Source organism: Kockovaella imperatae (genome assembly GCF_002102565.1).
Source record: "Kockovaella imperatae strain NRRL Y-17943 chromosome Unknown BD324scaffold_7, whole genome shotgun sequence".
NCBI classification, from domain to species: Eukaryota; Fungi; Basidiomycota; class Tremellomycetes; order Tremellales; family Cuniculitremaceae; genus Kockovaella; species Kockovaella imperatae.
In genome coordinates this window covers 719,191-730,571 of record NW_019028947.1, presented here as the reverse complement: position 1 = coordinate 730,571, position 11,381 = coordinate 719,191, and the positions used below count along the sequence as shown (strand labels likewise).

Below are 11,381 nucleotides of genomic sequence, written 5' to 3'. Positions count from 1 at the left end.
TGTCTGCATTTCCATTCGATTCGTCTACAGCAAAAAGTGCTCTCGAGGGATCTCTCCCTGCTTCAACAGAATGCCGCGCGAGATGTTTCTGTGGATGCGTCATTTGTGGTTCTGATTAGCGGAGGCGTTTTGCTCACTCCAAATGCTGGTGCATCGCTTGAGCGTATGGTAGTCTCTTGCCCTGATGAAAAGATCAGTGATCCACACTGAAATCGCTCGAAGGCTCCCTAGACTCACGGCTATTTCGCAGAAGTGTGAGAATTTTTGGGCACACTGCCGGGCCTTGACTGCCATGCTGTTGCTACGAGAGGACCTCTCCAGACGTTGAGCGAGCTGAAAGAGAGTCCGTCCGATACCGAGCCAATCACTAACGGCGAGAAGTGATGGATGTGCTGAGTAAGGCAGGGTGAGTGGATCCAGATATCAGGGCCAGCGCAGGTTTGGCCCACCTGAGAGATCGTCTCCACGATTGGTTAAAAACTCTACCGATTCCACAGCCTTGCTTGCGGAATCGAGCGCAGCCTCGAGACATCTTGCACTTTCTCCGCTGCCTTCGGGCGTGTCCACCTCTTCGCGAAGATAAACAAACATCATTGTACTGAATGCTCTGATGTCAGCAATGCGTAGTGGGACCCGTTAGACCTCGTGCGATCTCACTGACCCGTAGAGCCTGGTCCAGGCTTCGCTCAATTGCCCTATATCTGAGAATGGATCGGCAGATGACAGCGGTGTCAATGTTGCCATGTAACCAAGAGCGATGCTCTTCAATTTGACTAACTTTTCGACCTTGTAGATGCTAAGAGGAGTGTCGAATAGCCTTGTGAGGTATTAGGAAGGTCATCTTTGAGAAGAGGAAGACTTCACCTAGTCACTCGACTCATGAGACAGACGCCTTTGACACAGGCGCAGAACTCAGAATCAGTAGCGCCTGTATTGGCATTGCCCGCGAGAAAGTGGCTGATGGTAGTCTCGTCATTGAGAGCATCAATCTGCCGAGGAAATGAGCAATTCGAAACCCAGTACCGAGCGCGTCTCACGGAATTATAGGATCTCTGCGGGAAGGGCGTGGTGATTTCGTCTTCGTCCATGACTGCGTGGCACCGTCAGCGTGGCACCGTCAGCGGTATTGTCGGATCTTTCAACGCACGATGAGGTAAATTCCAGCCTGGTTCCGAGTCAGTCGTCACACCCCACTTGCCACACGATACTACTCACCGATGCTCGGAGCGACGTTCGCCAGATAGATGACCCAGCTGGGATAAATGAGCTGATGTCCTTACACGGAAACTCACAAAAGCCTGATACGATCTCCAGCCTCTTCTACGGAAGTGGGATTCGGGAACAGCATTGATCTGCTCCTCAAGATCTGCAATTTCTCATTTTTCCTCCGAGATTCTTCGTCCGCCTTGATCGTCCTAGCTGACCCTCCACCTAGTGCTTCTCGTATTCCGCCCATCTTGCCCAAACCCGTGGTCCACACTAACGACATATTGGTGGCATGCTCTGTCCAGCCTTCAAGCAGCCTCGCCGCTGCTGTGCACGTATAGGTTCGCATCGCCGTAGCTATGACCACATCGAGTAACCGAGCATCGACGACGTAAATTGCTCGAAGGCCATGGAGTCTTCCTGGAGTCTCTAGTCGCTTGGAGATGTTGAATACTGCTTCGGGACTCGACAAAGTGGACGAAGGTGAGTGAGGGAGCAGGAATGGGATGATTGAAAGCAGGAGGGAGGGGTGTGGAGAGGATGAAGATGCTAAGCGGCGGAGAAGATGGGCTGGAGAGAGTGCAAGATGAAGTAAGGGCTCCATATCGGCTTTGTTGTACACGGATAATCTAAAGGGGTGGCGTAAACAGCCGTGTAGAGACGAGACGATCTGGAACTCACAAGTGTCCGACAATTTTTTCTCCCATTCCTTTGCTCCCCTCCACTGCCTTGACAATCTCCAGCGCAATCTTCTCGTCGTCCATGCCGTCCCAAGGCCACGAGCCTGTAGCTGTTGCTTCAACTCCATCCGCTTCGGCTGCGTCCGCAAGCGTCATGAGGTCAGGCTCAGCGATGGCTGTCCCACTCTGTTGGTCCCCCATGCCAAAGAAAGACCAGGTCCAGTCCATACCAACAGTAGACGATGCACGTCCAGTCTCGACACTTGGATAGCTGGAAGCTTTGACGCTTGGCCCTGATTCAGGCGTGACCAATTCGGCAGTCATTGGCGAATCCTCGGTCGAACCTTGTTGACCTTTGTCCAATCTCTTTTCGAGCTCCATCAATCGATCCTCGAGAGTTCTGACTCTGCTCTTCTGCTTTTTCTGAGAATAGACGCACTGCCGTCCTGACCTCACGCAGACCGAGCAAGCTGGTAGCTCGGCAGTACATTTCAATTTCCGCTTCTTGCAGAATTCACAAGCGCCACCTCGAGTCAACATGTTTGCGCGGGAGGAGCCTCTACGTTTCTGAGTAGATGTACCGCCTGGAGTTGTCGCATCGGGTGTGTGACGAGATTCTACATCCAGAGAATCGGGTAAGGCTGGATCTAACTGTAAATTGATCTGCTCTTCATCGCCCTTTTCCAGATCATTGGCGAATAGACGACTAATCGCATCTCGTGTATCTTCGGATTCTGATTCGGCCAGGTTAAACGATTGGTGGGAGGAAGTGGGGGGATGGCTGTCATGTTCGCCGGAATGCAGGAATCCGTCAGGCGCAGGTCCTGTGCGTTTGTCAGCCTTTAGTAGAATAGGCATATCGGATCATGTCACCAAGGAAGTTGTTGTCAAAGTCATACGCGCCGGGATGAAGCTTGATCAAAGGTTCAGAGCCTCTCGGATCCGATACACTGTCATTCTGGTCTTGCTGTCCTTCTCGTCCTGCTGCCATGCGAGTCTGGTCATTGCCTGAGGCGTTGTCTGACGGCGTCTTTTCATCGGGATGAGGCAGCGGGCCTATTGGATTCCCGTCGTACAAGATGTCAAACTTGGACCGCCCTTTGTCTGACATGACTGGGTTGGGGGGTGTAGACGAGCAGATTCCCAAGCAGCCGAGACAGTGATCTGAACTCATCGTCAGCCCGTTGACATTGGCCACGTTGCATTCATTGGAGAGGTTGAACGATGATCGACCTAGGTCTCACTCACTCACAGACTCACTCACTTTCTTATCGATAAGATTGTAGATCTCACGGAGATGGAGAGAGAGCGAGGAGAGAGAGATAAACAAAAGGAGGAGATGAAGAGGTGAACTCCGTGGACGAACGTGGTTGCATCACTTATTCAATCCCCCCTTTTAGATGATGCGGCTATCGCCGCCTTTTACGGTCGCACCATATATATAGATTCCGGCCATCGTATGATCAGCTGGTCACCTGGCTGGCCGATTGTGCTCATGTTGCTTCTCATACCCTTGTGACCTAGAATGACAAGATCAGGCTTATCCCTCACCCGAAGAAACAAGTGATTAGCCTATCATGAGTGGTATAGGCGGTATCAACATTCCGTCGTCGACGGTGGTCGCCATTGGCGGAGGATTCGTCTGTTTGGCCTTCTTCATCATCACCGGCTTGTTCCTGCTTCGAGCGACCAAGATGGCTGCGGAAGGTCGTCGGCGAAGAGCAGCAGGAGAGAACATCACATTCAGGGAGATTTGGAGGAGAGATGGAGGGATGTTAGGCTTCGTGACGGGTTTAGGGGCCGATAGTGCACTGGTCGGAGCGGGTGGCAGGCGAGATTTGAGTTCATCAAGGGCGAGGGAAGAAATACGGATGTGGGCGTACTGGAAGAACCAGGGAGAGTTGATGAAGAGACTACCGAAATTATGGGAGATCGGAGTGGAGGAAAGCGGTTCGATGGTTGGGCAGGATGAATTGTCGATCAAGGATTGTCAGGTGAGTCGGGGCGGTTTCATTTTTGCGATGAAGACCTGGAGGGATGGTTGTTGACTTTGTCACTTAGCCCCTTGGAGTCATACCATCACAGCCGCCAGACGACCTGGATGACGAATGTGCTGATTATTCTCGATTGGACCCAACGCTATCTTTGTCAGTTTTGATTATCTTGCCGGCGCAACAGGAAACGCACAGGAAACCTTCTGACGAATGGTTGGACTTGCCAGAAATGATGATCGGAACGACACGCTTGGTACCATATGTGGTCGCTGGTCAAGCGACCGAGAGCAATCAGCCACCTGGGATGATGGAATCTTCGCTCAAGGAGGAAAAGGAAGCACTCGAGGATTATGCAGTGCCTGAACTCTCTGATCATGCAGCCGGTGGCGGGAGCAGCAGCGAGCACAGGGCGGGCTGGAGGAAGAAAGGGAAACGATGGGCTATCGAGGGGATCAATGACGTTTCGATAACATCGGACGAATGAGCAGTGTGGGTCTGGGCTGCGTGCGTCGCCCAATAATTATGGATATGACGATCATTGTAGCGACTATCTTTACATGTATGGGGTCTTGTCTGGTCATAACACACGTTTTGATGTGTTGCGCTCAGGAACCTCACCCCAACGGATGATATGAGAGGCGTTGCATTTACTGCTACATCATCCAGTCTCGGCTCCTTATCCACAGCATCATGCGCCATACCCGGCGACGTAATACTTCCATATCCCTATGAGTCTCGTCTGGATCCCTACCTTTGTGTCGATCGCAGGCCTCACATCGATGAAGAATGAAGATTTGGCTGGGTCGTTCGGATCTTGCTTTCCAGAGTAAAAATCAATGACATACCGGACGTTTGTCCCGCATCGATCAATGATCCAATCGTGTCTGTCAAATGGCGCAGAATAGCTTGAACGACCGTGTCAACCGACTTCCAAATCGACAACGCCGGCCCTGCGGCGCGCCCACTCACCCTAAAGCCATGTAGAGATAAGACTTTGGACTCCTCTTCGTTGGGATACCGGCGAAACTTATCAATCGAGGTCCACCACACGGTTCAGATCCCATCCCTTGTTCCCATAACAGAACCATTTCCCAAGCCTTTTCATTCACTGCATTGTGGATCCCCACCACGCTCCTCATATCGCCTTCTTTTGGTGAATGGTTTTTACGAGCCATCGCTTGGAAGAATTGTAATTCTGAGGGATAAACCCAATGCTTATCATCATCTGATCCTGCACCTTCTGAAGACCCAACATGTACAGGAGTAGTACCGATAGGCGCTCGAGGGATGGAAGATATTTCGCGGTCTCGCGACAAGTTGGCCTGACGGGATCCTGCGGCTCCTGACTGAAAGGAAGCCGAGCCAGAGCCAGAAGGTGAATTGGGAGGCGGGGAGGAGGACGAGGGTGAGGATGAGGATGAGGAGGAGGAGGTCAAATTCGCTAAGCTAAGCCAGCGAGACCTTGTTTTGTCATCTACTGGGCAGGCATCGGCTGAGCTTGATCCGATTGGAGGGTGATCAGAGGGCAAGTTGGGAGAGGTGACGAGGGGAGTTTCATTGTTGCTTGCGCCGACGTTGAAGCGCATTGTGGGAAGACAGAGACGATAAAAGACTGCTTTGTAGGCTTTGAGCACAGGTCCCCTATCCGCTTTATGCGCCGTCGCCCCCCTTATTTAACTCAGAGCTATGGTCAGGAAGGTCCAAGATGGAGAGAATCAATGTCCAATGTCCAAGAGAATTTGAGGATTTTTGGTTGAGATCGTATTCCGAAACACGGTCGGTCATTTGGCGGATTTCTGTCATTGACTTTTGGTGTTCTTCACTCTTTTACGACACAAGTCATTGGACTCAACGAACGAACCAAATAGACAGACAAGCAAGCAGGATGGACAGCTGATGGAGAGCAAAGCTCGACGCTCTCCTTAGGCTCTGGTGCCCACTTAACCACTTCCGCCAAGTCTAGAGCACCATCCGTGATCTCTCAGCGAAATTCAGCATGAACTTTGGTCGCTTTCAACGTCCATCAGGAGGATACGGCGCAACTCAACGAGATGCAATCAACAATGTGAAGCCTTCCAATGATCCGAATGCCTCTCGGTCTACCAATGCATCAACCACAGATGAAGGGTCACGACTCGCTTCTCCTGGTCCCTCGGGTCCCGCTCCTCCTGTTCTGACTCGTCCTAGAGCCGGCGCGCATATAAGTGGAAACCCAGGTCCAACGGTGGCTTTTGGTCCCAGTGCAAGCTCTCGGCTAGCTGCGAGTGCGAATGCTGGAAACAATGACGGGGCGACGATCGGTGCTGCTGGGAATAATGCGACTCATTCGGTTCTTGGACGAAAGGACTCCATGGAGACCATGGGGATGCAACAGCCTACGGACAGTATCAATTTGGGTCAATTGAAAGCTGCTGTTGCGTCTCAGCCAAAGCCAAAGGTGAGCAAGAGTCGCGCGAGATCATACGTTCGAGCGTGGGGCTAACGCTCGCTCACCGGTCCAGCACTTTACCTATCGCTATGATGACACAGACACCATCATGTCCGAGTTGGACGAGTTTTTCCCTTACGAAGATATGCAAAACGTAGGCAAGCGGCAAGAACTTTTTGCTCAAGACTTCAAAGGAGGTGAGTGGTCTTATGATGACTTGCGAGCGAGCTTAGCAGTCCTCAGCCTGGACGGAGAGCAGCTTGCGAAAGCGTAAAGAGTATATGATGGCACAATTGGAACTGCTCGAATCATCCGTCAAGGCGAATCGACGGGCTGCTCAATCAAGGCTGTTCTATCTCTTACAGGGTCAGTGGACCCTCACTTCACGCATAAAATCAGGATTGATAGTGTGCCTAAAACTGAAACTCCCTGCAGGATGCTTTGCCGAGGCTACAGGACCAGAGATGCAGCTTCATTGGGTCATTGAAAATGCCAAACTGTTACGCTCAGTCGATGGAGTCGGATCACTCATCATGGCCGTCAGGGACGCCAATAGACGATTCGCAGGGACAGCGTGAGTTGGGAGTCTGACTGTCTTGCATTCCGTTACGAGGACTGACCTGTCCGGCCGATCTCCTCAGGGAACAAGCTTCGGACAAGCCCAACTCTGCAGCTTCTAGCGGACCTATCCTTCATCCACCTGATCCAAATGACGAGACAAACGCGGAATTGATCGATTCACTGGGGATGCTGTACTTTGTCGTCGAAGTCTTCAGGACAGACGATACATTCGGCGATCAGCTAAGTGAGTAAAAGAGCGCGCCCGCAAAGGCCCTTTGGATCTACCCGTGCGATGAACTGAGATCTCGCTCAGTGGCTGCCCCTACGCCATTACCTCTTTTCTTGTTCCAGATGATTGCTGGACTAAAGGATCGTCTGCCTCGAGGTTATCCAGTCAAGAAGGTCTTGCTTTTGATGTGGAAGACGCTGTTGGCTACGCTCGGAGGAATGAAGGACGTAGAGAAGGCCAAAGGCCTGTCGAGAGAGCTAGCGGGATTACCGCCCGTCAAGAATGGTGAGAGTGACCGCTTTGCGCCTCGTTCTGACCGCTACCGTCACAGAATTCTTCACCAAAGCGTCTCCCATTGACATTACTAATTGGCGTCGAGACATGTCTGTCAAATATACGACCTTTTACTCGAGTTCGAGCACTGAGGAAAAGCTAGCGGAAGGTATCAAGCCTATCCCCCCTAAACCCAACTATCATTCTACCGAGATCCCATCGGCAGACGTTCATCGTACCAAGGCTCTTCCCCCAGCTCAACAAAATCTACCCCTTCCACCCGCCTCAGGTCAGCCATTACATACGAACCCCCTCTTGAATCAGAATGGTCAACAGAATATCCTGGGACAACCTGCCAAGCCCAAAAAACAGCAGTTTCAGACGGATCCCAACAGACCGTTCATCTTTCCATTCTCGTCCCCTTCACCGAATTCATTCATCCCTCCTTCACCCCCACCATCTTCCGCTTCGTCCTCCTCCTCCTCATCGGCATCGTCATCTTCCCGATCACGGTTCATCGACCAAGAGCCCGGTTCGTCCGCTGGTCTAGTCCCTTTCGCCATTGCGGAGGCAGACAAGCTCTTCGCACGACACGCCTATGTATCACTTGGTCTGTATCAAATGTGGGAGACGAGGGACGAATGTATGCGTGAAGAGAGAGGTTTAGGGAAGAGGGGCTTGATAGGGTTTGACGAGTTGTCGTTGGACGACGATCTAGATACAGAGGGAGATATGGAAGGGCTGAGACTGCAGTGGAAGTATGAAGAGGAGGAGATGGAAGCGTTGTCAAGGGGTGATAAGGAAGGAGCGAAAAAGGCGAAAGAAAAGATGATAGCGACCAAGAGGCTACGGAGGGTAGATCTAATCTATGTGAGTCGTCTGACCTGAGCAGACCACAACACATGCTGAACAGTCCCGGCCAGCGAGACACACTACCCATCATGCAGAGCTGCGTCATTGTTTTACTCAAATTTCTGCTGGCCACGGTAACTGGACCAGGAGCGGCACACATGAACAGTCAAGGTGGAGCTGTGCCTCCTGGATTTCAATCGCCAACGCAGGAAGCTCCTCGTGAGTGCAGGTCCCATCTGCTCGACAGTTGCCTGACACGGGCTTGATATACTGACTCGCGTGATCAGAAACCGAGCCTGAAATGCCTCCTCCGACCAAGGCAGAGATCGACATCGCTCGCCATCGTGAGATCACGACCAAAGCCGTATCTGCGATTCTCATCTTGCTGCTCAAGTGGTTCAAGGCGTCCCGTAAGTCATCAGCACGGGGTCCATTGTCTGTCTTTTAAACCGTTCCACTGAACCATGACGTCTCAGACGTCCTCAAATTCCATTATCTCGCGCAGCTCCTGTTCGACTCGAATTGTCTATTGCTCGTCCTGAAAATGTTTGGCCTCGCCGACGTCTACCAGACTGTACGGACCAAAAACGAATGCGAGGATCTCAAGTGGGTTCCTACCTGATAATCCATTAAGTTGCTGATGCTTTTGATCAGCTTCTTCCGATACTGTTATTTGAATCATTCGAAATCTCCCCCTCGGCCGGAGGACGCCATGTTGAATAGCACGACCTCGCCTAAACCTTCAGAAGCTGATGGAGATGTCGAGTACATTACCGACTATTCATGGCGCAATTTCTTCTCCAGCATTAATTTCTTAAAGATCTTGCAGAAAATGACGAAGCACCGGACGCACAGAACGTACATGTTGAATCAATACAAGTCGTCGGTGAGTAGGAAGACTGGACTAACAAAACTCTCAACATCTGACCGATCACGTTTTGCAGCAAATTCTCAAGCGTATGCTTCGCGCCAATCAGCCAATGCTGCAGCTCCAGGTGCTCAAGTTGATCAAAAGTCAAATGCCGTGGTGCGGTCGCAAGTGGAGACAGAGTGAGCAGATATGGTTCGGCTATCCGGAAGAGATGCTGAGCACGATTCCAGCCAATATGAAGACGATCACCTCGATCTACCTTAACTGTCGGCCTGATTTGAAGGATGACTGGCTTGCAGGTACTGATCAAGATACTGAGCTCGACGATGCGCTGGTGAGGGCCGTTCAAGAGGAAAAAGGAGAATTAAAGCTCACACTGTACAGCCCCAGGAGTATGCCCTGCGATCCCTCATTTCATTCTACAATCGCCAACACTATGCACAATCGCATACCAGCACTGGACATCAGCGATCCAACTCCATCTCCGCAATGACACTTGATGATCCCGCATTGAATCCTCCTCCTGGATCGACCCATCCAGCTCACGTCCGTCGATCAGTATCCTCCTCTTCGAATTCTGAGCGTGATGTGTTTCCACCTCGCAAGACCTCGGCTGGAGCGGAGGAAGGCTCAATGGGCATGGGACTGGGATATGACACGTATGATCCGGATGAAATGACGAATTACTGGATACACGAGTACGAAGACGTATTGATGAAAGTATTTGGAGGATCGTCAGACACTCAAGAAGAATGGCTCGACATGGACAACCAACAGGAATCTACCGGAGCTCGAGGTTTCACCAACGACAATGCCGCTCCTGGATCGATCACTTCTCAAGCCATGCGTATCTTTGGACCGCAGGCCTCGGATCGAGATGATGCGTCTTGGTTGAGATTGGAAGAGATCATAAGGTCAAGGAACGGCGGGACGGGAGCATCTGTGGAAGACGATGCCATTTCGGATTCGGAAAGTGTAGTGACTGTCGGGGAGCTTGGTGAAGATGCGAGGGCAATGGGTCCGGGTACACCAGGCGTGGGATTATCGAGCGAGGTGCCCGTGGATGTGGATGACGTCGGAGAATTTGCAACGCAACAGATGGAAGAGCCGGGATCAGGGAAGAATACGTGGGAGGTGAGTCGAGCGGGCGCGCGCGAGCGAGCGAGCGCCAAAGTGCGACGGTCTGGAGGAATACTTCTCTCCGATTGTTGGAACCCTGTACCGAACGCTCTTACTGACAACTCTCATCGCCCTTCTCCAGCACATGTCACCTACGACCTTGTCCCGTCTCCCTCCATCACCTCTCGAACGACGTCGTCGATCTTCTGCCGCGCGTAAAGGGGTTCCCGATCCCGCAGTTCCGACCACTGACGCCGCCACACTTGCCGCCGTCACCTCCGCAGGGAGAACAGGATCAGAAGGAAGTGCGGGAGTTGCGCGACGTCGATCAAGCGCTTCATCACCTCTTCGTCCTGTCATTCGACCTGAAGAATCATTAGAAAGGATAGATAGGAGGATGATGCGAGACAGAGACAGAGAAAGAGAAAGAGGAGAGAACGATGATCCATTTAACGATTTGGAAAATGTCAATATTGATGATGAGGTGGGTATACTAGAGGATGGAGAAGAAGAGGAGGACGACGACGAGGACGAGGACGAAGCATTCGACGTGAGGGGTCCTATGCCCATTGCGAAGACTCAGGATCAGAGAGAAAGAGCTGGAGCAGCAGTAGATGAAGTGGAATATGCGTATGGGGAATGAGAGAGGCGAATAGAGAGCGGAGCGAAGCGAAGCGACCGAGACGCAGGTGATATGGTGGAGTGGAGTGGAGTGTAGTGAGGAGGGCAGAGCAGAGCGCACAAATGTACCCAGTATCACTTGGCTGCGGGTTTTAGGCTTAACTCTGGCTTAGTTCAAGCCCACCACCGTTCCTTCGAAGAGGCTGCTGTGGGGCGACTCTGGTCCTCATCAAGATACGAGATGCATATAGACGAACGATGACACGAGATCGCTCCACATATCACACAAAAGACTTTCAAGTGGACGAAGAATGCACAAGACGTTGATATCGTAGCGAAGGGGGGAAGAGTATAAAAGTTGTCAACAAGATGTATGTAAAACAGTGGCGGTGGTGAAGGGGAAGGGAGGCGCCATTAAGTCTAGTACATGAAGATCAGACTCTCAGAGATCCACTCTGAGAGGCAATGTGCCGCGCGCTGTTATGAGCCGGTGAGAGCTGAAAATGAAGGTCAAGTATCTTCCTCGCCAAATGGATCGCGAGACACA

At 51.7% G+C, this 11,381-nt stretch overlaps 4 protein-coding genes across 4 annotated transcripts; 2 read left to right on the top strand and 2 right to left on the bottom strand.

The window, feature by feature from the left end:
• Position 1: 1 nt before the first annotated feature.
• BD324DRAFT_627549 (hypothetical protein) lies at positions 2–3,208 on the bottom strand. Its single transcript, XM_022016009.1, has 13 exons — positions 3,135–3,208; positions 2,760–3,050; positions 1,888–2,710; positions 1,293–1,835; positions 1,216–1,253; positions 1,148–1,165; positions 1,038–1,090; positions 865–989; positions 662–817; positions 450–598; positions 238–392; positions 138–181; positions 2–88 (listed from the first exon to the last, which is right to left on the bottom strand). The coding sequence occupies exons 2-13, from the start codon at positions 2,995–2,997 to the stop codon at positions 25–27; spliced, it is 2,406 nt and encodes an 801-aa protein (XP_021870953.1). The 5' UTR covers positions 2,998–3,050; positions 3,135–3,208; the 3' UTR covers positions 2–24.
• Positions 3,209–3,360: 152 nt separating this feature from the next.
• On the top strand, positions 3,361–4,483 carry BD324DRAFT_681634 (hypothetical protein). Its single transcript, XM_022019126.1, has 2 exons — positions 3,361–3,880; positions 3,948–4,483. The coding sequence occupies exons 1-2, from the start codon at positions 3,464–3,466 to the stop codon at positions 4,362–4,364; spliced, it is 834 nt and encodes a 277-aa protein (XP_021870952.1). The 5' UTR covers positions 3,361–3,463; the 3' UTR covers positions 4,365–4,483.
• On the bottom strand, positions 4,484–5,612 carry BD324DRAFT_627540 (cytochrome c/c1 heme-lyase). Its single transcript, XM_022016008.1, has 2 exons — positions 4,850–5,612; positions 4,484–4,785 (listed from the first exon to the last, which is right to left on the bottom strand). Exons 1-2 carry the CDS (start codon positions 5,464–5,466, stop codon positions 4,569–4,571), a joined length of 834 nt encoding a protein of 277 aa, XP_021870951.1. The 5' UTR covers positions 5,467–5,612; the 3' UTR covers positions 4,484–4,568.
• Positions 5,613–5,876: 264 nt separating this feature from the next.
• Positions 5,877–10,856, top strand: BD324DRAFT_651357 (hypothetical protein; the record flags this gene model as incomplete). The annotated part of the gene is made up of 15 exons (XM_022018323.1): positions 5,877–6,317; positions 6,382–6,505; positions 6,552–6,674; positions 6,744–6,882; positions 6,950–7,113; positions 7,183–7,383; positions 7,430–8,241; positions 8,295–8,442; positions 8,511–8,633; positions 8,700–8,829; positions 8,878–9,109; positions 9,168–9,273; positions 9,325–9,428; positions 9,479–10,228; positions 10,356–10,856. 15 exons carry the CDS (start codon positions 5,877–5,879, stop codon positions 10,854–10,856), a joined length of 4,098 nt encoding a protein of 1,365 aa, XP_021870950.1.
• Positions 10,857–11,381: the final 525 nt, after the last annotated feature.

Excerpts from the sequence above, each read along its gene's own strand:
- BD324DRAFT_681634 (XM_022019126.1), top strand. The coding sequence starts at position 3,464 with ATGAGTGGTATAGGCGGTATCAACATTCCGTCGTCGACGGTGGTCGCC. Across the intron at positions 3,881-3,947 it reads TGTCGATCAAGGATTGTCAG|CCCCTTGGAGTCATACCATC; the intron begins GTGAGTCGGGGC and ends TTTGTCACTTAG.
- BD324DRAFT_627540 (XM_022016008.1), bottom strand. The coding sequence starts at position 5,466 with ATGCGCTTCAACGTCGGCGCAAGCAACAATGAAACTCCCCTCGTCACC. Across the intron at positions 4,786-4,849 it reads TATCTCTACATGGCTTTAGG|CTATTCTGCGCCATTTGACA; the intron begins GTGAGTGGGCGC and ends CGGTCGTTCAAG.
- BD324DRAFT_627549 (XM_022016009.1), bottom strand. The coding sequence starts at position 2,997 with ATGTCAGACAAAGGGCGGTCCAAGTTTGACATCTTGTACGACGGGAAT. Across the intron at positions 2,711-2,759 it reads CTTTGACAACAACTTCCTTG|GACCTGCGCCTGACGGATTC; the intron begins GTGACATGATCC and ends ACAAACGCACAG. Across the intron at positions 393-449 it reads TCGTGGAGACGATCTCTCAG|CACATCCATCACTTCTCGCC; the intron begins GTGGGCCAAACC and ends TGCCTTACTCAG.